At 37.7% G+C, this 18,653-nt stretch overlaps 1 protein-coding gene across 1 annotated transcript in view; it reads left to right on the top strand.

Moving 5' to 3' along the window:
- The window catches only part of tasp1 (taspase, threonine aspartase, 1), a 51,033-nt gene extending 40,504 nt beyond the window's left edge, over positions 1-10,529 (top strand). Inside the window, exon 14 of the mRNA XM_079843672.1 lies at positions 8,573-10,529. Within this exon, the coding sequence (XP_079699798.1) occupies positions 8,573-8,665 (93 nt within the window). The 3' untranslated portion in view covers positions 8,666-10,529. The remainder of the gene's footprint in view (positions 1-8,572) is intronic.
- Positions 10,530-18,653: the final 8,124 nt, after the last annotated feature.

Genomic DNA, 18,653 nt, shown 5'->3' with positions numbered 1-18,653 from the left:
ATATCCAAAAACCACTAGAACAATGTTATATATTTTGTTGACTTACACAGACTGTGTCCGTGCATTGCCTAAAAGTGATGTCATACCTACTGTACCTTACCCTCGATGTCCTCGTTTTTTTATATATTTTTTTATTATTTTTTTGTACAAACCATGGAAACACCAAAGACACTTTAATGTATTATATGTTTTATTAGACCAGGGAATTTTTTGGATACACTTATAGACTAGGGATGGGCAACAGTGGTCGAGTAATCGAGTACTCGAACGTGACAGCGACCATCGATCATGAGAACGATGATCGCCCGGACTTTAAAACAAAAATATTTGTCTCTTTTTTTTATTGGTTATTGCATAATTTTGTGCGGTACCTGAGGTCTGATTGGTTAGCGTTATACAGCACGCCTCCAGACCGCGGCGAAATAAAGTGAAACTGAGACGTGCACTGCAGTGATATATGGAATCACTGAACATTTAAATGTTTAGTGCAAGATGTGCAGCGCCAATATGTCATAGCCTACATAGCATTATAATGAGAACACGATGGAAATAGAATGCTGTAAATTATTTGTGCTTAGTTCCCGTGTATCAGCTGTTAAAGGAAATCCGCAGAGAAACTAGCAAGAACACTCAGACTAGCGCGTGAAGTTCATGTGCGCATTCGCGTCCTTTTCTGCAGATGCACGTTGTAAGATTACTTTTATGTTGTCTATATCTGATTAATCTAATATAAAACACATTTGGTTGAGCTTAATAAGCTAGCAAAGCGCTGCTGGCTGTGTTCATTCTCTTCAGTTTCAGCTCAAATGCATTAATGCTCGACCTGGTTTAAAGACAGTCATATTCTTTTTACATGGGCTATTTCTTTCTCAGAATCATTGATATTAGTAATGCAGCAGTGCTATACTGTTCTCGTATTTTTTAACAGTAGGCAGACCTAGTTTATTTAAAGTTGTTTTTCGTTATGAGTTCGAAAACGTGCAGTGATGTCTGTAAACACTTCGATCATGAATAATAAAATTAAGTGCATGATGTGCAGAGTCAATCTGTCATAGCATTATAATGCGAACGCGATTTTAATAAAATGTTATTTCTGTGTGTTTTCGTTGTCCGTGTTTCAGCGTTGTTAAGGGAAGAGCGCATCAAACCATTGCCTGTAAAATCTAGCACGCTGAAGTTCGCGTGTGCATTCACGTCCTTTTGTGTTGATTTAAGTTGTAATAGGTTCATATTAATCTGATATAGGGTGCGTTTGGTTGAGTTTATTAACCAGCTAGCAAGCTCTGCAGGGTGGTTATTTCACAGTTTCAGCTCAAATGCAATGCTCGATATTATTGACTTGGTTATTTGAGACGGTCATTTTATAAAGATGGTCATTTTATAAAGATGTTTCTTTTTCAAAGACATTTATGCATCATAATCTAGCAGTTATTTTTTGTTTTATATGTTCATGTTTTCATGTCACGTTTGTATTTGTCAACAACCATTTTCATAACAGTATTTTCATTATCTCAATGATGGACATGCCCCGCCCCCTGCACATGCCCCGCCCCCGAGTACTCGAGTACTCGTTTTTGAGACCTATTGGTGATCGAAATGAGAAATTGACAAAAATGCCCATCCTATTATAGAAAACTAATTATTGTTCAGTAATACATCTTTTACTCTGTCATACAATGTTTTTAAATGAATTGCATACCATTTAGCAACACAAGCCATCCAGCATTTATTAATATGATATTCTAATATTGATCTAGCTTACTGCAGTGTGCAAGTGTCTCATAGCAGTCGCGTAAAATTATAACATCAATTTCAACCCAATTAAATGTATCTAATATGATAAAACATGCTGCGTTACCCCATATACGCTTGACCAGAAGAAGAGGAAGTGGCGACTGTGGCACAATAAAATACTTTTTTTTTTGTGACCACATCTGAGGGGTTTGTTTCAAATGTGAGCAATAGTAATAGAGATGCTTGTCTTTGCAGTCCTCACAATTAAGGTTTGTTAGTGTTATTCAAAATTATTAATCCAGTATTATCAAAAGTCCAATTGGTTTAGTTTGGCAGTCAATTAAAAAAAAGATTTTATCGCCCAAAAAGTGATAAAAGCATGGCAACACCCACAAATATACTTATTATATACTTTTGCTGTTCAAAATAGAACAATCCTGTGACGGGTCTTTCCTCCAATGACTCTAAGGAAACCTTGCAGAAGAAAGACAGCAACTCATTCCTGTACTATTCCAGAAACATTCCTCCCATTCCTGCATGCATTGTGCTGCTGTGTATGTGTGTGTGTGTGTGTGTGTTTGATGAGATGAAAGCCCAGAGCTGATTGGCAGCTCAGCGAGATGGACACAGTCCAGAGCTCTTGGAGTGTGTGCCGTTTTAACCGTTTCTATTCATGCTAGTAGCTCAGAGCGTGTCTAGAAGTGTGCATTGACCCGTTTTAGAATAGTCCTTTGTTGGGTTTGTGCTCTGAACAGGGGCTCTAGTCAGTTCTTGCAGAAGCCAGTGTACTCTTTATCCGGTCTATTGTCAGTGCAGATTGGCTGGAAGCGGACCCTCTCTGTTGCTTCAAGCTCAGTGGCTTTCAAGCATGGCATTGATGAATCTCTTACATTTATCAAGTCTCTTTACCTCCAGAACTTCTCAAGCTGTTCAGTTTGCATATCTGTTAACACGGTGTTGAGCCTCTGAGTTTGGTGTACTTGCAAACATGTTGTCCGATAGATAGCCTGGAATGTGGATTGCATGTGTTTTTCTGCTAGAGCAATGATTTCAAACCTTCCAGCTCAATTCCCAAATCCACACGCATCATTGCTGTTGGAAAAGAGCTAGTTTTCTCACTTTCTCTCCTCCTTGCTCTGGGGTGCATTTCTCGTACAACGATGTAACTCACTGATTAACTACCATAGTACGATGCATCGTTGAAGAAACTAACCAACTAGTCATGATTGTTTTACGAAATCATAGTAACTCGGTCGCACCTCTGTCGTTTGAACTGCATTGGTTCAACAATAAAGGACTGTCGGCGTCACTGTTTTTGTGTCTTGTCATTTTGCTTTATTTGATGTTTGATTAATCGCAGGTTTCCTCATACTCTGGGGTTCCCTGGTGCATTTTACGCACATGCACACTCTTCGAAATCAGCTCTGATTGTTGACAAACTAAAATATATAGATTAAAATGTATATATTGACAGAACGACTGCCTCCCTCTTATCAGCGCCACCCCATCCCTACCCTAATATGGTGTTTGGGGTCTATATAACCCCAATCGACTTTTCTTTAGTTAAAGAACATGGTTCCCTTCTCAGTTGCATACATTTTTGTACGTTTTTCTACATTATCTATACACACGCACAACAAAAACTGGGCTTGTTTCGGTTGTTCTAAGGTAAAAAGTAATAATGAAAAAGAGAGGCCTGGTACTGGAGCACAAATGCAATATGGAATGAACATGATCTCTCTTGTGCACACACACACACACACACGTACACACACACACACACGTACACACGTGTGTTCACTCCTGTTCATATCTTATTGCTAATTTGTTTTTGTTTTTATTTACTACTTTGAATTAATTTCTTATTCTAATTAATAATTTGTTGACTTTTGGATTATTGAAATAACGTGATTACAATCACGTTTAGTGGTGACTTCTGTGGCATTATTGCAAATTTATGTGGCATTATTGCAAAAACAAGACTTCAAAAGACCTCAAACAATTATAAACTTTGACAAAAATACAGATTTGAATGTATTTCATGATGTTTAAATGTATATATTCACAAGATAAACATCACAGAAGCTGTTATAAGAGCAGTTGGCCACATCCAGAAAAATGAATGTATCTCTGGGCTGGATGAATATGGCAATTACTTATTTTTTCTAAAACTGTAATTCCTACAAGCTTTTCTCTAACCAGCAGATGGCAGAGAGCTGCCTCTAACACCAAGATCAATATTCAGAAACAACTCTTAGTTCATTTTGATCATCATTAGTGTTTTTATTATAAAAATGTAATATTTCATATGCATGCTAATGGTGCAGTTGAGGAATTTTACAGTAAATAGATAAAAAAAAGTACTTCATATCCCCCAAAACACAGCATAAACGTATAGATGAGAAGTGTATCATATCGACCCCAAACACCCAGAGTGTCAACTGGAAATGAACAACATGGGAGATTTAAATCCCTGCCCTTCGCCGACAAGAGTGGGTATGAGAGATAACCAAGTAACATTCAGGACTGGCAGCGTGTGATGAGGCACACCTGAATCGAATGGAGCCTTGTCACCGCAGCTGTTAAATGAAGAGCGTGCCTCTCCTCCAGTACCCCGCCTCCTCTTAACTGGTCTGAAACCCACACAACACTCCCTGCAATCAGGACTCAAGGTCACAGCAAGGACACCAGTTACACGTTATTTGCATACTTTATTAAATTTTTTGACATTTTTGTTTTATTTGATGTTAAATAAAAGCCTCTCCGAGGCCTAACGCCACATCCACTGTGTCTGACGTTGCTCCTTCCGCCACAATATTTCAATAGCATGAAAGATATAGAATGTACTGAACGTTTAAGTTGCTTGTTGTGGCCATGAGAATGATCTATTTAGTTAGTTGGAACTATGGTTTCTGAAATCGGTGAACTGTTGGTAACGTCGGAGCTTGCGGCCATAGTTGGCTAACAATGCTTTCGGGAAACGCACCCTTAGTTGTTGACTAAACGGTTAAACTGCTCGCTCTTCCATTTCTCGATTTAGCCCCTCGAAACGAGGGATGGCACATTGTGGCTGAAAAAAAAATATGTGAAAACCACAGCTGAAGCATGGCCATTGTCATAGATCTGTTTTTACACTGCAGCCCCATTTCTGGTTTAAACATTCTGGTTTTCAGCTCTTTAACACATCATACACACATTTTTACATGGCAATTAAGAGAGAATTTTAATGGCATATTTTTGGTCGCTCAAACAAAGCTGTTTTCTGATTATATCCAACTGCTTAAATGTTTGGCTTGAGTTTTGATGTCCATCTCAGTCAGTGACTCTCTGGTTTGCCACACAGAATTGAGTTTAATCTTCAGGTTGCGTTAAGACTTCATGATTATTTCCAGCAGGGGTAATTCCAACCACATGTTTAACTATTCTAGATAAAACACCATCAAGTAGATTGAAATGTGTTCAACTTCAAAACACTGTTGTCATTCATAAGAAGAAAAAGTCTGATTTACACTTAAAGATTGGAGGTGAATTAAATTTCCTCTTTTAAAGGAACACACCGTTTTTGAATCCATTCAGCCGATCTCCGGGTCTGGCGGTAGCACTTTTAGCATAGCTTAGCGTAGATCATTGAATCTGATTAGACCGTTAGCATCTCGCTCAAAAAAAAATGACCAAAGAGTTTCGAAATTTTTCCTATTTAAAACTGGACTCTTCTGTAGATACATTGTGTACTAAGACCGACGGAAAAGGACAAGTTGCGGTTTTCTAGGCCGGTATGATTAGGAACTATTCTCTCATTTCTGCGTAATAATCAAGGAATGATTATTCCGTCAGTATTTTCATTATCCGTCGATCTTAGTACACGATGTAACTACAGAAGAGTCCAGTTTTAAATAGGAAAAAATATATAGAAACTCTTTGGTCTTTTTTTTTTTTTTTTTGAGGGAGATGCTAACGGTCTAATCAGATTCAATGATCTATGCTAAGCTATGCTAAAAGTGCTACCGCCAGACCCAGAGATCGGCTGAATGGATTCGAAAATTGTAAAACTCAACTATTTAAATCTAGGGGAGTTGGAAAATGAAATTTGTTTTTGTTTTTTGGAATATTAAAAAAAAAAAAAAGTGTTCCTTTTAAGGTATGTTCAACTTAGTTCAACGAAGTAGGATTTCCAGTTTTATTTGTTTTTCATTTTTTTTATTGTTGTATTTATTTTAACTATAAATTCCAGTCTTTAAGTTGTATCCTTAATTTATGTTATGATTAAATTATAATTAATTATATTTACTTTGATTATCAATTGATTTTTGCTTGTGTTCCGTTATCTAGTTAATGTTCAAGCTTTAAAAAAAATAAAAATCACATAATTTAGTCTCACTCTTGTCTAGACTATTGTGCTACAGGCTTTAGAGAAGATGTGTGCCATTACCTTTCTAAGTGACTGTGAATTATTGCAAATGTTAGAAAGATAGAATGAAAACAAAATTATAAAACAAGTGGAAGATTCACATTGAACGAGAGATCTAAGCCATATAGTTTAGGACCGCAATATCATGGAGACTTGGGCCAATAAGCAACCACCCAGAACACCCTGGTAACCACATATCATAGCGCTAAAAACCACTCGGAACACATTGGCATCTCCCTGTTGAAACCACCCCAAGCATCTCAGCAAAAATATTGCAGAACTGTAAAGGCCAGAATATTTGGGCCATGTAATCGCACAATGTAATGGGCATGGTTAAAGGAAGGCTTTTATTTTTGTAAGGAAAACAACATTGGAACAACGTTCCATTGTGTAGCAAGAAAACCGTGAACAGTTGTGCTATGATTCCCCCTGTATCCTAGTTCCCCTAATCCTTTGCAGTAATTCATTTCATTCTCCATTCTGTCTGAATGTGTTTATTGTTACATGGGTGTGTTAGCGATTAGCAGAAACATGTTAGAAATGTTAGTGTTTTAAGCCTGTTCCTCATCTAGATTTTAAAGCTAATCTTTTTTCCGATATATTTTGGGGCTTTTTTTACTTTATTTGATAGAATAGTTGAGGATGGACAGGAGTTGGGACTCGAAATTGCGTCACCTAAAGTGTTGTCATTACTGCACAGACAAGCTAAGCTTTTTGAAATGATATTGTAGAACACGTTTCAGTTGGTGTTGTTGTGCGTACAACAATCAGTCCGATTTACACTAGATTGTTGGAAACAAATGATATGGGTCAATGACAAATAAGAAAAATAATAATTTTAAGCAAAAGTTCTAAAATGCATTTTTATGTCCAAAAAATGTATAATGTTGATTCATATTGGTTTTACAGCTTTTAAGACAGCATTAATTCATTATTAAACGATTAAAAGATTTCTGATTTTACCACCCAGAAAATGTCAGGTTGTGCGACCATATATTAATTTAAAATAATATACATATGCATTTTACATTGATTCATATGTATTGTATATCACATGGTAAATTCCCTTTCCCTTTTCTATGTATTGCCCTTTTAGTCCAATTCATATAAACGGACACTTTTCTATGTGTTCAGAACACAATTTTCCATAAGGAGTTTTTATGTTTTTTTTTTTTGTTGGTTTTTTTATTATTATTTGTATACATTATATAATGGTTTACATTTATATTTCTTACTTCATTTTGCAATTGCAGTGGGAATTGATACTTTTAAATGTTAATTTGCTGGTCGCACCACCTGACATTTTAGGTCTTTGAAACACCACAAAAAGTCAATTGAATTTCAGAAAGAGCATCTTATAAAGGAAATATTGTAGATCAATTTGATATGTGACGTATTTATTACCATTTTTTTTTTTTTAGGAAAATAATGAATTCGGACACAAAAAATACATGTCATGCCATTGACCCATATGCCAACTTTGAAGATCTTTTTTTTGTTAACTGATACAATATATCGACAGTCTTATGTTGAAGCATAGGTTCAGTTTATTGTATTGTACTTATATAATTTATATTTATTTATATTTTAGTGTCCCATAAAATCTGTTTTATTTTTAAAATCTGTTATTTATAAAATTTTTATCAAAATAGTTTTTTTTTTTTCTGGATTTATTTCAATTTATTTATCCAAATTTTGCCAGATTTTAGACATTTTGTGTTATACTCGAAATCCAGTTTTTATTACTGGATTCCAAGATTTCATCTGTGTTTTCCGCATCATGGAAATCATAGGGCCCTGTATTTTAATTATGTCATACCTATATTTACATTTATTTTGTAATTTCATTATTCATTTAATTTGATGGATTTATTATTACTTTTCACAGAGTAGGTTTTTGCTTTTATTTGTGTGTTTTTCTATTATTTAGTTTTAGTTAGTTTTGAGGGATTGTCTCCTAGCTTGCTAGTAATCTCCCTGAGCTTGTGCTGGAGGTCACATGGAGTGTGGGAGTGAGATATATGGATAACTATCATAGCATAACTGACACACATCGATGTGCCGAAAGGGGTCACAGTTTTCCACTGACTGTCACCCTATGCGTGTTGTCCCGCCACGGACCAGTGTTACCAACAGGTGGCCCGGGGCACTCTAGAATGATACCTCCACTTCTATTCTCCTTACACATGGGCAGGAGGCTGTCTGGTTCTGGCTCCCCGAGGGCCCCTTATCGTAGCCTGACAGAGAGCGCAACCAGGGTATGTGCCCGAGGCGGGTGGGCGGCAGCTGCCTTCGATTGCAATGAGGACAACTCACTCCCACCATTCAACAGCTGTGTACTTCTCTGCCACACTGTAAACACTCTCTCTTTCTCTCTCTCTCTCTCTCTCTCTCTCTTTCTCTCTCTCTCTCTCTCTCTCTGTTTGCCAGACTCACATATCCAGACTTCCTCCAGGGGCAGTGGCCGGACAGTCGCTGGCAATCGAAGGCGGAGTCTGTCGACTTGGGACCGCGAGTGACTGAAGCGGTGTGAAATCATCCTCTATTTCTGCAGCAATATGCCAGCGCCGGGATCTTTATAGCAAGAGCTTGATGTTGTCATTGTAGGACACAATTATAAAGGGACAAAAAGGTTGCAATATGTCTTTTCTTCCATCTTTTTCTTTATTGCACAGATATAAAAAAACATTTATTCACAATTTCCTTTTCTAAAACATCCCATGCTACTTTAGCGCTCCGTTCATCAGACAGTGTCATCTGCTTTACTGTCACTTGAGAGGGGGGAGGGGGGCGGGACAGGGTTAGCAGGGTAATTTAAGGCGTCTGCTAAGAAAAGGACAAGCCAAGTGCACTTCAGGACTAGTGCCCTGCTCTGGTTTTAGTGGGCTTCCAACAAACTCGGCTTCTAGTATGTGCTGGACAAGACTTGATGCACCATTTCTATTCCTCTCTGAAACGATATGCACCGTCCTTTTCATTGTAAATAAGCGAAGGGTTGTTGAAACAGGGTGGCCATTAATGTAAGCGGCTTACTTGATGTTTAATATTACTTTTACTATTATGTTTTATATATAGCTAAGATGCTTGTTTAGTGCAAATGTTCAGTTTAGTAACTAAAGGTCTGAGTGGAGATATTTGACACGTGTGCTTGATGTGAGTCTGGTTGAGTCGCAAATGCGTACGCAGCGTGGAATGCAGGATAAAATCCTTTATGAAATTTGCAAGAATTGCCTTTTCATTTGTCTTATTTTAAGCTAAGTATAGCAGTTCAGAGTAAAATTGTCATTTACTCACTCTCATCTCATTCCAAACCTGTACAACGTCTGCAGAACACAAAAGGTTAATTTTGTTAAGAGTATCCTTGTCAGTGTTTTCCATTTTAATAAGCTTTAAAATAATGAAAAAGAACCAAAGTATCATAAAAATGGTCCTGATTTGAGTCTTCAGATCTCTTACTGAACTCAAATGCCTTATTTACCTTAAAAAAAGGAATTCCCCATTTATTGAAATTGAATGGAAAAGTGCGATCCGTCTGTTCTTTTGAAATCCTTTTGTTTTTCATGCAGAAATGTGCAGATTGGAATGACGTGAGGGTGAGTCAATGAGAGAAAATCAGGTGAACTATTCCTTTAAAGAGTGGGACTATTCTCAAATCTAATGATATGCACTGTTGAAAGTATTTTGAATCGTGGTTGTTACATTCACCACAAAGTCGATGGCAGTAGGATCACAGAAAGATCTGATGAGACTAGATGCACACGCACTTTTGCTCAGCGTCTTACTAAGTAAGTGCACTACTTTTGACTAACTGCACTGCTCGTGTGTACTAAGAACATGGCGCATGTTTCACAATCCAAGTATGCATTTATTTTGCATACTTTGAGTTCACTTGACCTTATATGAAAGCTGCATAGTGCACTTCTGTGATTGAGCTGTATTAACATGTGAACAGCTTTGTGTGTTTTCTAATGCCATGTGTAGTGCTCAGGAGATGAGACCCCCCAAAAAAACCAAGCTAAAAAAATGACTGTTAGTCCATCTTTAAAAATGCAAAATATATTTTAGGTCTGTATTTTATAATGGCAGAAAAATGAGACGATCTCTGAAATGTATTTATAAATGACACTGAATCAAATATGTTGAGGGTTATTACATTGTTGAGGGTTTTTGGCAGGGCTATTATTTCAAGTTCTGCAGTTGAGAACTTTTATTTAGTTAAAATTCTTGCATTACTATAAAAATGTATGATATATATGCTTATTTTAGTTTTACTTGACCCTGCATTCATTATGAAATGTCTGTGAACGTTTCCAACAGCAGATTGTACTAACCTATTGCTATTGTAATGCTCAATAAAACTGAGATATGACGTGCAGTTGGAAGTGTCGATTGATTGATTGATTCATTCATTGACTGTCTCCTTTTACTTAGTATATATAAAAGTTTGGAACAAAGAAATACATTTTACTTTTTTACAATGATGTAAAATAAGGGTTGAATAATGACTCCTGTCAAGTATCAATAAACTACATTTTATTCTACATAAAATGGGATGCCATATCCAGCCTTTCCTTGCCATTTGAGTAATAAAAAAAAAAAACATACTCTTACACTTGAACAATGAAGTTCAAGAGAGAATGTCAGCTTGTGGTAAACAAGGTTGAATTGATTATAAACAAAACAAGCAGCAATACCGGGGCCAAGCGCAACAGAAGCAAACAAGGAAGCTAGCAGCAGACCAACTGAAAAAATGAGGGAAGACAATTTTAAGTAAAAATTTTAAAACCCCACATTAAAACATTGAGTTGTATAGAGCCAATGTCATATTTTGTTCTATTATAGCGCCACCAAGAGGCTCAATCCTACCATTTTTAATGTGTCTTCGGAGTGAGCCCATACATGTCAATTTTTGTGAAAATATCTAATTTTGTTTTGGAGTTATAGACATTTATATGAAAAAACATAAAAAAAAAGACTTACACTACTGACACTAAAAAGACTGATTTTACTACCCCTTACTATCAATATTTGGGCATTAGCTTTTGGCTATCGACCTGTTTACGAACTTCTGATGCTGGTTTCGTCTCGATCGGACTAGCGGCTTCGAAGGTATCAGCTAATGTTTTTTAAACGCTAAATTACCACGCTGCACAAACCATACGCCGAAACCTGGCAAGTCTGGTATCGTTGGACTCGGCAAGGATTCAGGAGACAAAAAAAAGTTACTCCCATGAAAATAAGTCAACCACACCCAAAGTTATAAGAGTTTGGAAAAAAAATTCTCCACTATGTGGCGCTGTTTCGAAACTTCTCAGGCTCCTTCAAGGCATCGTGCTGATGACCCATACCGAGTTTTGTAACAATCCGTTCTTGAGTTCATAAAATACAGCATTTTAGCACATAATTCAAAATGGCCGACAGCCAAAATAGCCGATATGGTAAAATTGGATATCAGACAACTCGGCATGCCATCGTGAATCGAACGAGATCACTTTATGATTTTTGGACAAACGGTTCAGAAGTTATAAGCAAAAAAAGCCATTTTTCGTATCTCCGGACCAGTAGGTGGCTTGTTACCTCAGGTCATGCTTGTGATGACATATACCAAGTTTGGTTTGAATACGATAAAGCGTTGCGGAGATATAGCCTTAAGTTTATTTTTGCAACCGCTACGTAAAATTTGTTCGCGCGTTTATCAAAAACGATATATCTGTGTGCCAAATTTCATAACTTTACCGCAAAAGGTTCTATGGGCTGCCATAGACTTCAATGGCAGAATAATCTAACGGTTTTGGTGCATAATATTATTATTATTATTATTATTATTATTATTATGTACATTGACCACACTTACCGGAAATGATGGCGCGCTGAACGGGTGTCGGACATAAATCGTTTTTGAGGTAAAAATATTATATAAATACTGTTCGGTTTCTCGCACAAACCGATCGTTTCATGTCTTAGGACATCAATGTGTCGTCACGAGCTGCGGAGTTTAATATGGATTTGTCTGTGCAGGTTTTTTTTACTCTCATAGATGATGCTAGTAGTCATGTACCATTCACATGCATTATACCACTGATAGACTGCAACGGTTGGAGTTAAAAATCTTCATTTGTGTTCTACTGAAGAAACAAAGACGCCTACATGTAAGCAGATAAACATCACATTTTCATTTTTGGGTGAACTATCCCTTTAAGCAGAAGCTGATTTTCAAAATTGTGAGTGTCAAGCGTCTTTTGGGGCTGAAAAGCTATCTTGAAGTGCTGAAAAGCCTCTCACTCTAATTTCCAGGGCTGCGTTTCCCAAAACCATCGTAAGCTTAAGTTGATCGTAGAACAATTGCCACCAATGGTCTCTACGATCAACTTAGGCTTACGATGGTTTTGGGAAACGCAGCCCAGGTCAAGGTGCTGCATTGTGGTAATTGATGCAACATGATGTCACTTCCAAAGGACCAATTAACACGTCTGACCAATTTCATGGAATGTGAAAATGAATCTCATTGGCAGAATAAATACATTTAAATTAATCTGGGCATCAGCGCAATTCAATTGGTTTGGTAATAGCAAGGGAAAATAGAATGAAGTGATCTCCAAAAAAGAAGTACTTTTTGACTGTAAATAAAATTGTGAGGAAAAAGTACTTTTTTTTCTTAAAAAATGTAATTAAGTAAAAGTATTGATTTTTAATAGTACTCAAGTAAAGAAAAAATCCCCCAAAAATAATACTTAAGTATAGTAATCAAGTACTTAACACCTCTGGTCACATTATTTTTTGCCTACTACATAGTAGGGAAGTATGTGATTTCAGATGCAGCCTGTGGTTAACTGTTTTAAGTCCTCTAAGTGCACCAAAAGTCAACAAAGTGGAAAAAAGAGCTGAATTCTCTTTGCATTCACACTCTCGGGCATTAGAAGTGGACTGGGAGCTCTTTTTGTTCCTCTTTCCAGTCGCTGTGTTTGGATGCTGAACCAATAGAATGCCTTTTATGTTAGAGACATTGTTTTATTTATTCTTTGGCCATGCTGAAACAGTCGGTTGTTTTCCCTTTATCTGGAGGTCTACTGTTCTCACTCTTTTGCTTAGTCTGAGTCTCCACGAGCCCTTGTGAAGTTCCAGACAAAAACACAGCACTATTTGTAGCATCATATTTGTTTTTGAGGCTCTAACAGACAGCACAAGTTCTATCCTTGTCTTCCCCCTGCCTTTTCTACTCCCCACATATCTTATAATCTTAACTGTGGGCTGCCAAAGATTTATAGTCTAGAAAAAAATTACACACTTGACAATAACCCAGAGGTGAAAATAGAAGCTCTCCAGAGAAGCTAAAGAAAAAATGTCTTTGTTTGATGTCAGATTGCAGAATGATGGTGTTAGTCTGTGTTTGGAAGGTTTGAGTTAATAGCGTTTTCCTTTATGATCCATATTGAATGTAACCATCCTGAGGCTATCCATATGTTGTCCTGAAATTTGTCCTAAAGTGTGTCTGTGGATTTAGAGTAATTTTATTGTGTTTGTGGTCAGTGCCACATTGACTTTTGGTTTCTTTCACCCCCTTTAAGAGTGATGCTTTTTTTCATTTCCTTTCATTGTTTGGCACAGTCTCACTTAGTCCTTTGTGCGATTTCCATTAAGGGCAATGACTACATTTGTGCTTAACGGAGTGTTTGGAATATTGACTTTTTGCGACAATATTGTATTGAAAAAGAAAACATACTTGCGAAAACAGTAAGAATGCAACGCAAAACCATTACGTTACGAACTGTGCCTACTGCCACATTTTGGAAAGGTGGAAGGATTTAGAAACCTATATTATCAGAATATAATATGATAAATTGTGTATTTGATGTGTTTTTTAGAAACATGTTTTGGAAAGTAAAGAACAATATATTATACATTTATTTTTTTAGAAGTAAAAAAAGATGTATTTTTTTGCAAACCATTTTTTCACATTTTATAAATGAAATGTATTATACATACATTTTATAAAATTAAATTATACATAAACGTTTTGGAACAAACTGAAAACAAGAAAGTTCTGAAAATGTTATAAAAATGCTGAAATATTTAGTTGTTTTTTTTTGTCAGCTAGATAAAAACTAATTATGGCAGCTAAGATAAAAATATCTTTGGAAATGTCAACGTACAAAAAAAATAGAACAGGTGAAACTTATTGTTTTACTTTTCAGTAATAAGGCTCCTTTCACCAAACCAGTTCCTTTTTTATTTATAACTCATATTTCATATTATTCAGGATTATGATTAATATTATTAAGGACAACTTTAATTTAAAAAAAAAATGACATTGTGGTGAAAAACAGATCAAGAAAACAGACCATACTGCAAAATGTACACATTGAAAAATATTTTACACATTATTTGATTTCTTAAAATTTGCATATAATTCATCAAGCATAAATGTCCATCACAAACTTAAAGGATGGTAGGTGTTAGGGCTGGGTATTTACACACATTTCATGATTCGATTCAATTTCTATTCACAAGCTTTCAATTCGATTTTGATTCGATTCGATTCAATATTGATTATTTTGGGTATATCAGATACAATACATGGATGTTCTTTTTTGAAATATAAACATTTAAATGGTGGCTTTCATAAATACTACTGATTAATTTAAACGTGTATTAAATATTAAATTATAATGAATATGTCACGTGTGCATTTTTATCAAAATGCTCCTTTAGAGTAAATTTTTCTAGCTCACTAACGAGTTTATGGTGAATATGGTTTTTCTGAGGTAAATGTGATGTAAGGACGTTGTTTACAAGCTGTTTTACTGACGTCTTTCCGCGGTTCCACTGATTGATCGATTACATAAGATGTGATACGGATTTAGGTAAGTTGTATCTTTCAACATTCATTCTGATGTTCATTCATGTTTATTTCTCTTGAACTGAGGCGCTTGCGCTTCTGCGATCTGTCACGCCACATTAAACAGTACCAAAACTATTTTTTTTTTTTTTAATTCGTCTGCAAATCAAATATTACTGCGATTTATTGGATGGGAGGAGATCTACAATGTTCCGTTCATTCATCAACTGAAAACAGGATGACTAATCAATTCTTTGGATTTAAGAATCGATATTGGTTCGTAAAAAGGAGAATCAAGATTAAAATCAAGAAATCTATATTTTTTTTACCCAGCCCTAGTAGATGTGTTGTGTTCTTCAGAAGACGTCCTCCACCTGTTGCTCTTCACAGCATGCGAAAACACATTACAAAATAATACAGCTCACCTTGAACCCTTTACACAAGCACATTCCCTGTGTCACTTTCCATTTCAGTCCTCCAATTCAGTGGCACTTTTAATGCCGTGCACGCCGTAATGTTATTTGTGAGGTTGTGGCAGTGGGGTTGCAGAGGGCCCCTTCAGCTTTGAAAAGAGATACTTGGTCTTTAAGAGGTGGCAGGGCACAGGACATTCAAGGTGTATCCAATGCCTCGCGCTCAGCGAGACCTAAAACGCAAAACAGACGTCAACGCGAGTGAAGATCAAAGACTGCAGCCGTGGCCCCGCTCGGCCTGCTGTCCACACATGCTGAACTCTCCTGTCAGAGTGAATCTCTGCCATGTGGCCTGTGTCTTTCTGCTTAAACCAGCTCACACAACAGGTAGCTACTGCTGTACCGCCACCAAAAAAAATCGGTTTTACAATGTGTGTACAGAGACACAGTCTGCTACTAATTGTATCGAATGTTGTTGTTTTATTTTTTATTTTATTTTATTTTCATATTATGTTGAATACCAAAACCAATAAAAAGACAATAGAAGAGAAATAATGTAGCAATGTGACTTTCTGGAAAGTGGGATCACTACAGGTTGATGGCAGGTGGACACAGTATAAAAAAGAATCGAGAGCGGGCGGGTCACGGGTGTGGGAGAGAACCTGGCGGGAGTCTCAAGTCATGCACAGTTGCTCACAAGAAAATCACCAATCATTGGACGTGTCAATCAAACATCAATTACGTACAGTAATGATCATGAAATATTTTGAATGGGACTCGAGTGGACTCGGGAATAAATCCAATTCCTAATATGTTTGAGTACGAGTCAATACCGAGTCCAAATGCACACGAGGGCGGCAGTGTCTCAGTGGTTCAGGTTGCCTACAAACCGGAAGGTTGGTGGTTCAATCCCCAGTTCCACCTGACCAAGTGTCGGGGTGTCCTTGAGCAAGACACCTAACCCCAGCTGCTCCCGGCGAGCTGGATGGTGACTTGCATGGCTGACACCACCATCGGTGTATGAATGGGTGAATGTGAGGCAATATGTAAAGCGCTTTGGATGGCCATGGGTCTGTTGAAAGTGCTATATAAATGCAGTCCATTTACGAGTCCGTGACAAGACCAAGACCATTCAAGACCGAGTTCGAGTACTACAACACTGCAGTCACGTACATAGAGCCTCACAGGTCGTCTTCCACTGCTCATGTCACACAAGGACTGTGCTGGAAATAGCAGGCAGACGTGGGAACTTGGCATAACTTTCTTCCCTGACTAGTTTACTTCTTTGTTGATGATGGTGGGACCGTCTCTTATTTTAAACTGGACAAATGAAAAATGAATCTACATGTTTAAGTCAAAATTAGGGCTGTTTACTTAATGTTTTTATCACACTAAATTTAGCCCACTGACCCAAACACAAACTCTGTAATAATATATTTCCTACCATTAGATTAATTCAATCCTACCACCTTCATGTTTAAAAAAATAATAATTACATTTTATATTATATACCTCATTCACCTGTTGAGTCTTTCCTTGACAATGGTATGAACAAAAACCTAATAATATATTGACTTCTAAAACACTGTGTCAATACACTGTGTCTTGGATAGACGCATTGGGGAACTCCCTCAGCGTAACCGGTGTCTGAAGCATGTGTGAAAACACGCCAAATATTATTGGCTGATGACAGTCCATGACATCATTAGTGGAGCGCCCGTGGGTATATTTGTCTGGAGGAGACATGCAGGCATACCCAAGCATGGCAACAAGACGCAGTGTTTCATTCCCCTTCTCAGGGAACCATGGTTACAGTCGTAACCTGAAGCATTCCCTTTCAAAGTGGAACTTAACACTGCGTCTTGGATTGACGTTATGGGGAACAAATACCCACTCCGCCATGCTGAGGGATTGCCTCCCTCACAATATGCACAACATGAAGGGCATAGCATAAGTTGACTCAAATCTGTGGTGCGGCGCAGTTTGGCGACCACATTAGGAGACAGTCCTTGCCCCCGATCCAGATCTCTCAGCAGGATCTAACAGGTCTGGTAGGCCTGCAACACGGCCATAGTGTGCAAGATTCCACCGATCTGTCTGCCCTGCCATTTAAACACATGGTTGTCTATAATGGCTTAGATTTCAGAGCCGGAGCCTTCAAAGAGGATGACTTGCCCTGCGATAGATAGCAAGCATCTCTTCAACAGGGGGCATCCTCACTCATTCAAACCCTCCACATTGGCATAATTTGCATGATGGAATGGATGAATATGAGCTGAATATGGTTTCTTCCACGACTTCTCCAACTCTGCGTGGAGTTCGGGAAGAAATGGAAGGCTGATGGGAGAGGGGTGATTATGGTCTGACAGGAATCGCTCGTCAATTCTTCCATGAGTGACTTCTGGTTTCTCACGCCTCCATGCCAGATCTAATCTGGCTGGCGCTTGGGCCATAAAATCTGGGGCTGGCAGGCTGAGAGGGCTCAGTACATAGAATATCCTCGTCCCCTTCAACCACATCCACCTCTTCCTGGCTGGATGGTGGCAGCAACATGCTATCTGTTGAATCAGATGACGCTAGCGATAGCACATCCTGAGCCAACAGAACGCTTGGCTGGATCCTCCATTAGATCGCCTTCACACATGCTACTACAAACAGCTTCTGAAGACAAAAAAAGTTGATGACGTGTATCACAGGCCCCCTCTTCAAATCATGGGCACTCCGCTAATGACGTCCTGGACTGTCGTCGGCCAATAATATTTGCTGTTTTCATACATGCTTCAGACACCGGTCGCGCTGAGGCCATTCCCCATAGTGTCAATCCAAAACCCAGTGTTCAAAAGGGAACCACTTTTTGTCTATTCAGATATTCCGTTTGTCTATTTGGGTATTTCTTCTTAACAAATATTGATTTATGTGATTAATTGTGTTTACAGTTATTGATTAATTGAAAGCAACTATTAGAATTTGAAAAACACTTCCAAAAGGTTAAAATTTTTAAACAGCAAATCCAAAGCTGAAAAATATACTTGTTTTTCCATATTCCTATTCTGTTATCTGTAAGGTTGCACACTTGTGGAGTGTTGTGAGGTGAAAGGCAAAGGTCACGGCTAAGGTCATAAGGTCATGTGTGCATTTTCAGCCACCTTTATTCGTTCTTATATGGACAAACCCTTGCAAGGGTTAATCTGAGCCCCAGAGCCCTTTATGGTGTTTGTCAGCTACTTGACTTGTTTGTTCAGCTGCGTGCCCCTCATTCCCA

Source organism: Gobio gobio (assembly GCF_949357685.1).
Source record: "Gobio gobio genome assembly, chromosome: 18".
Classification (NCBI taxonomy): Eukaryota; Metazoa; Chordata; class Actinopteri; order Cypriniformes; family Gobionidae; genus Gobio; species Gobio gobio.
This window is presented reverse-complemented; position numbering and strand designations above follow the sequence as displayed.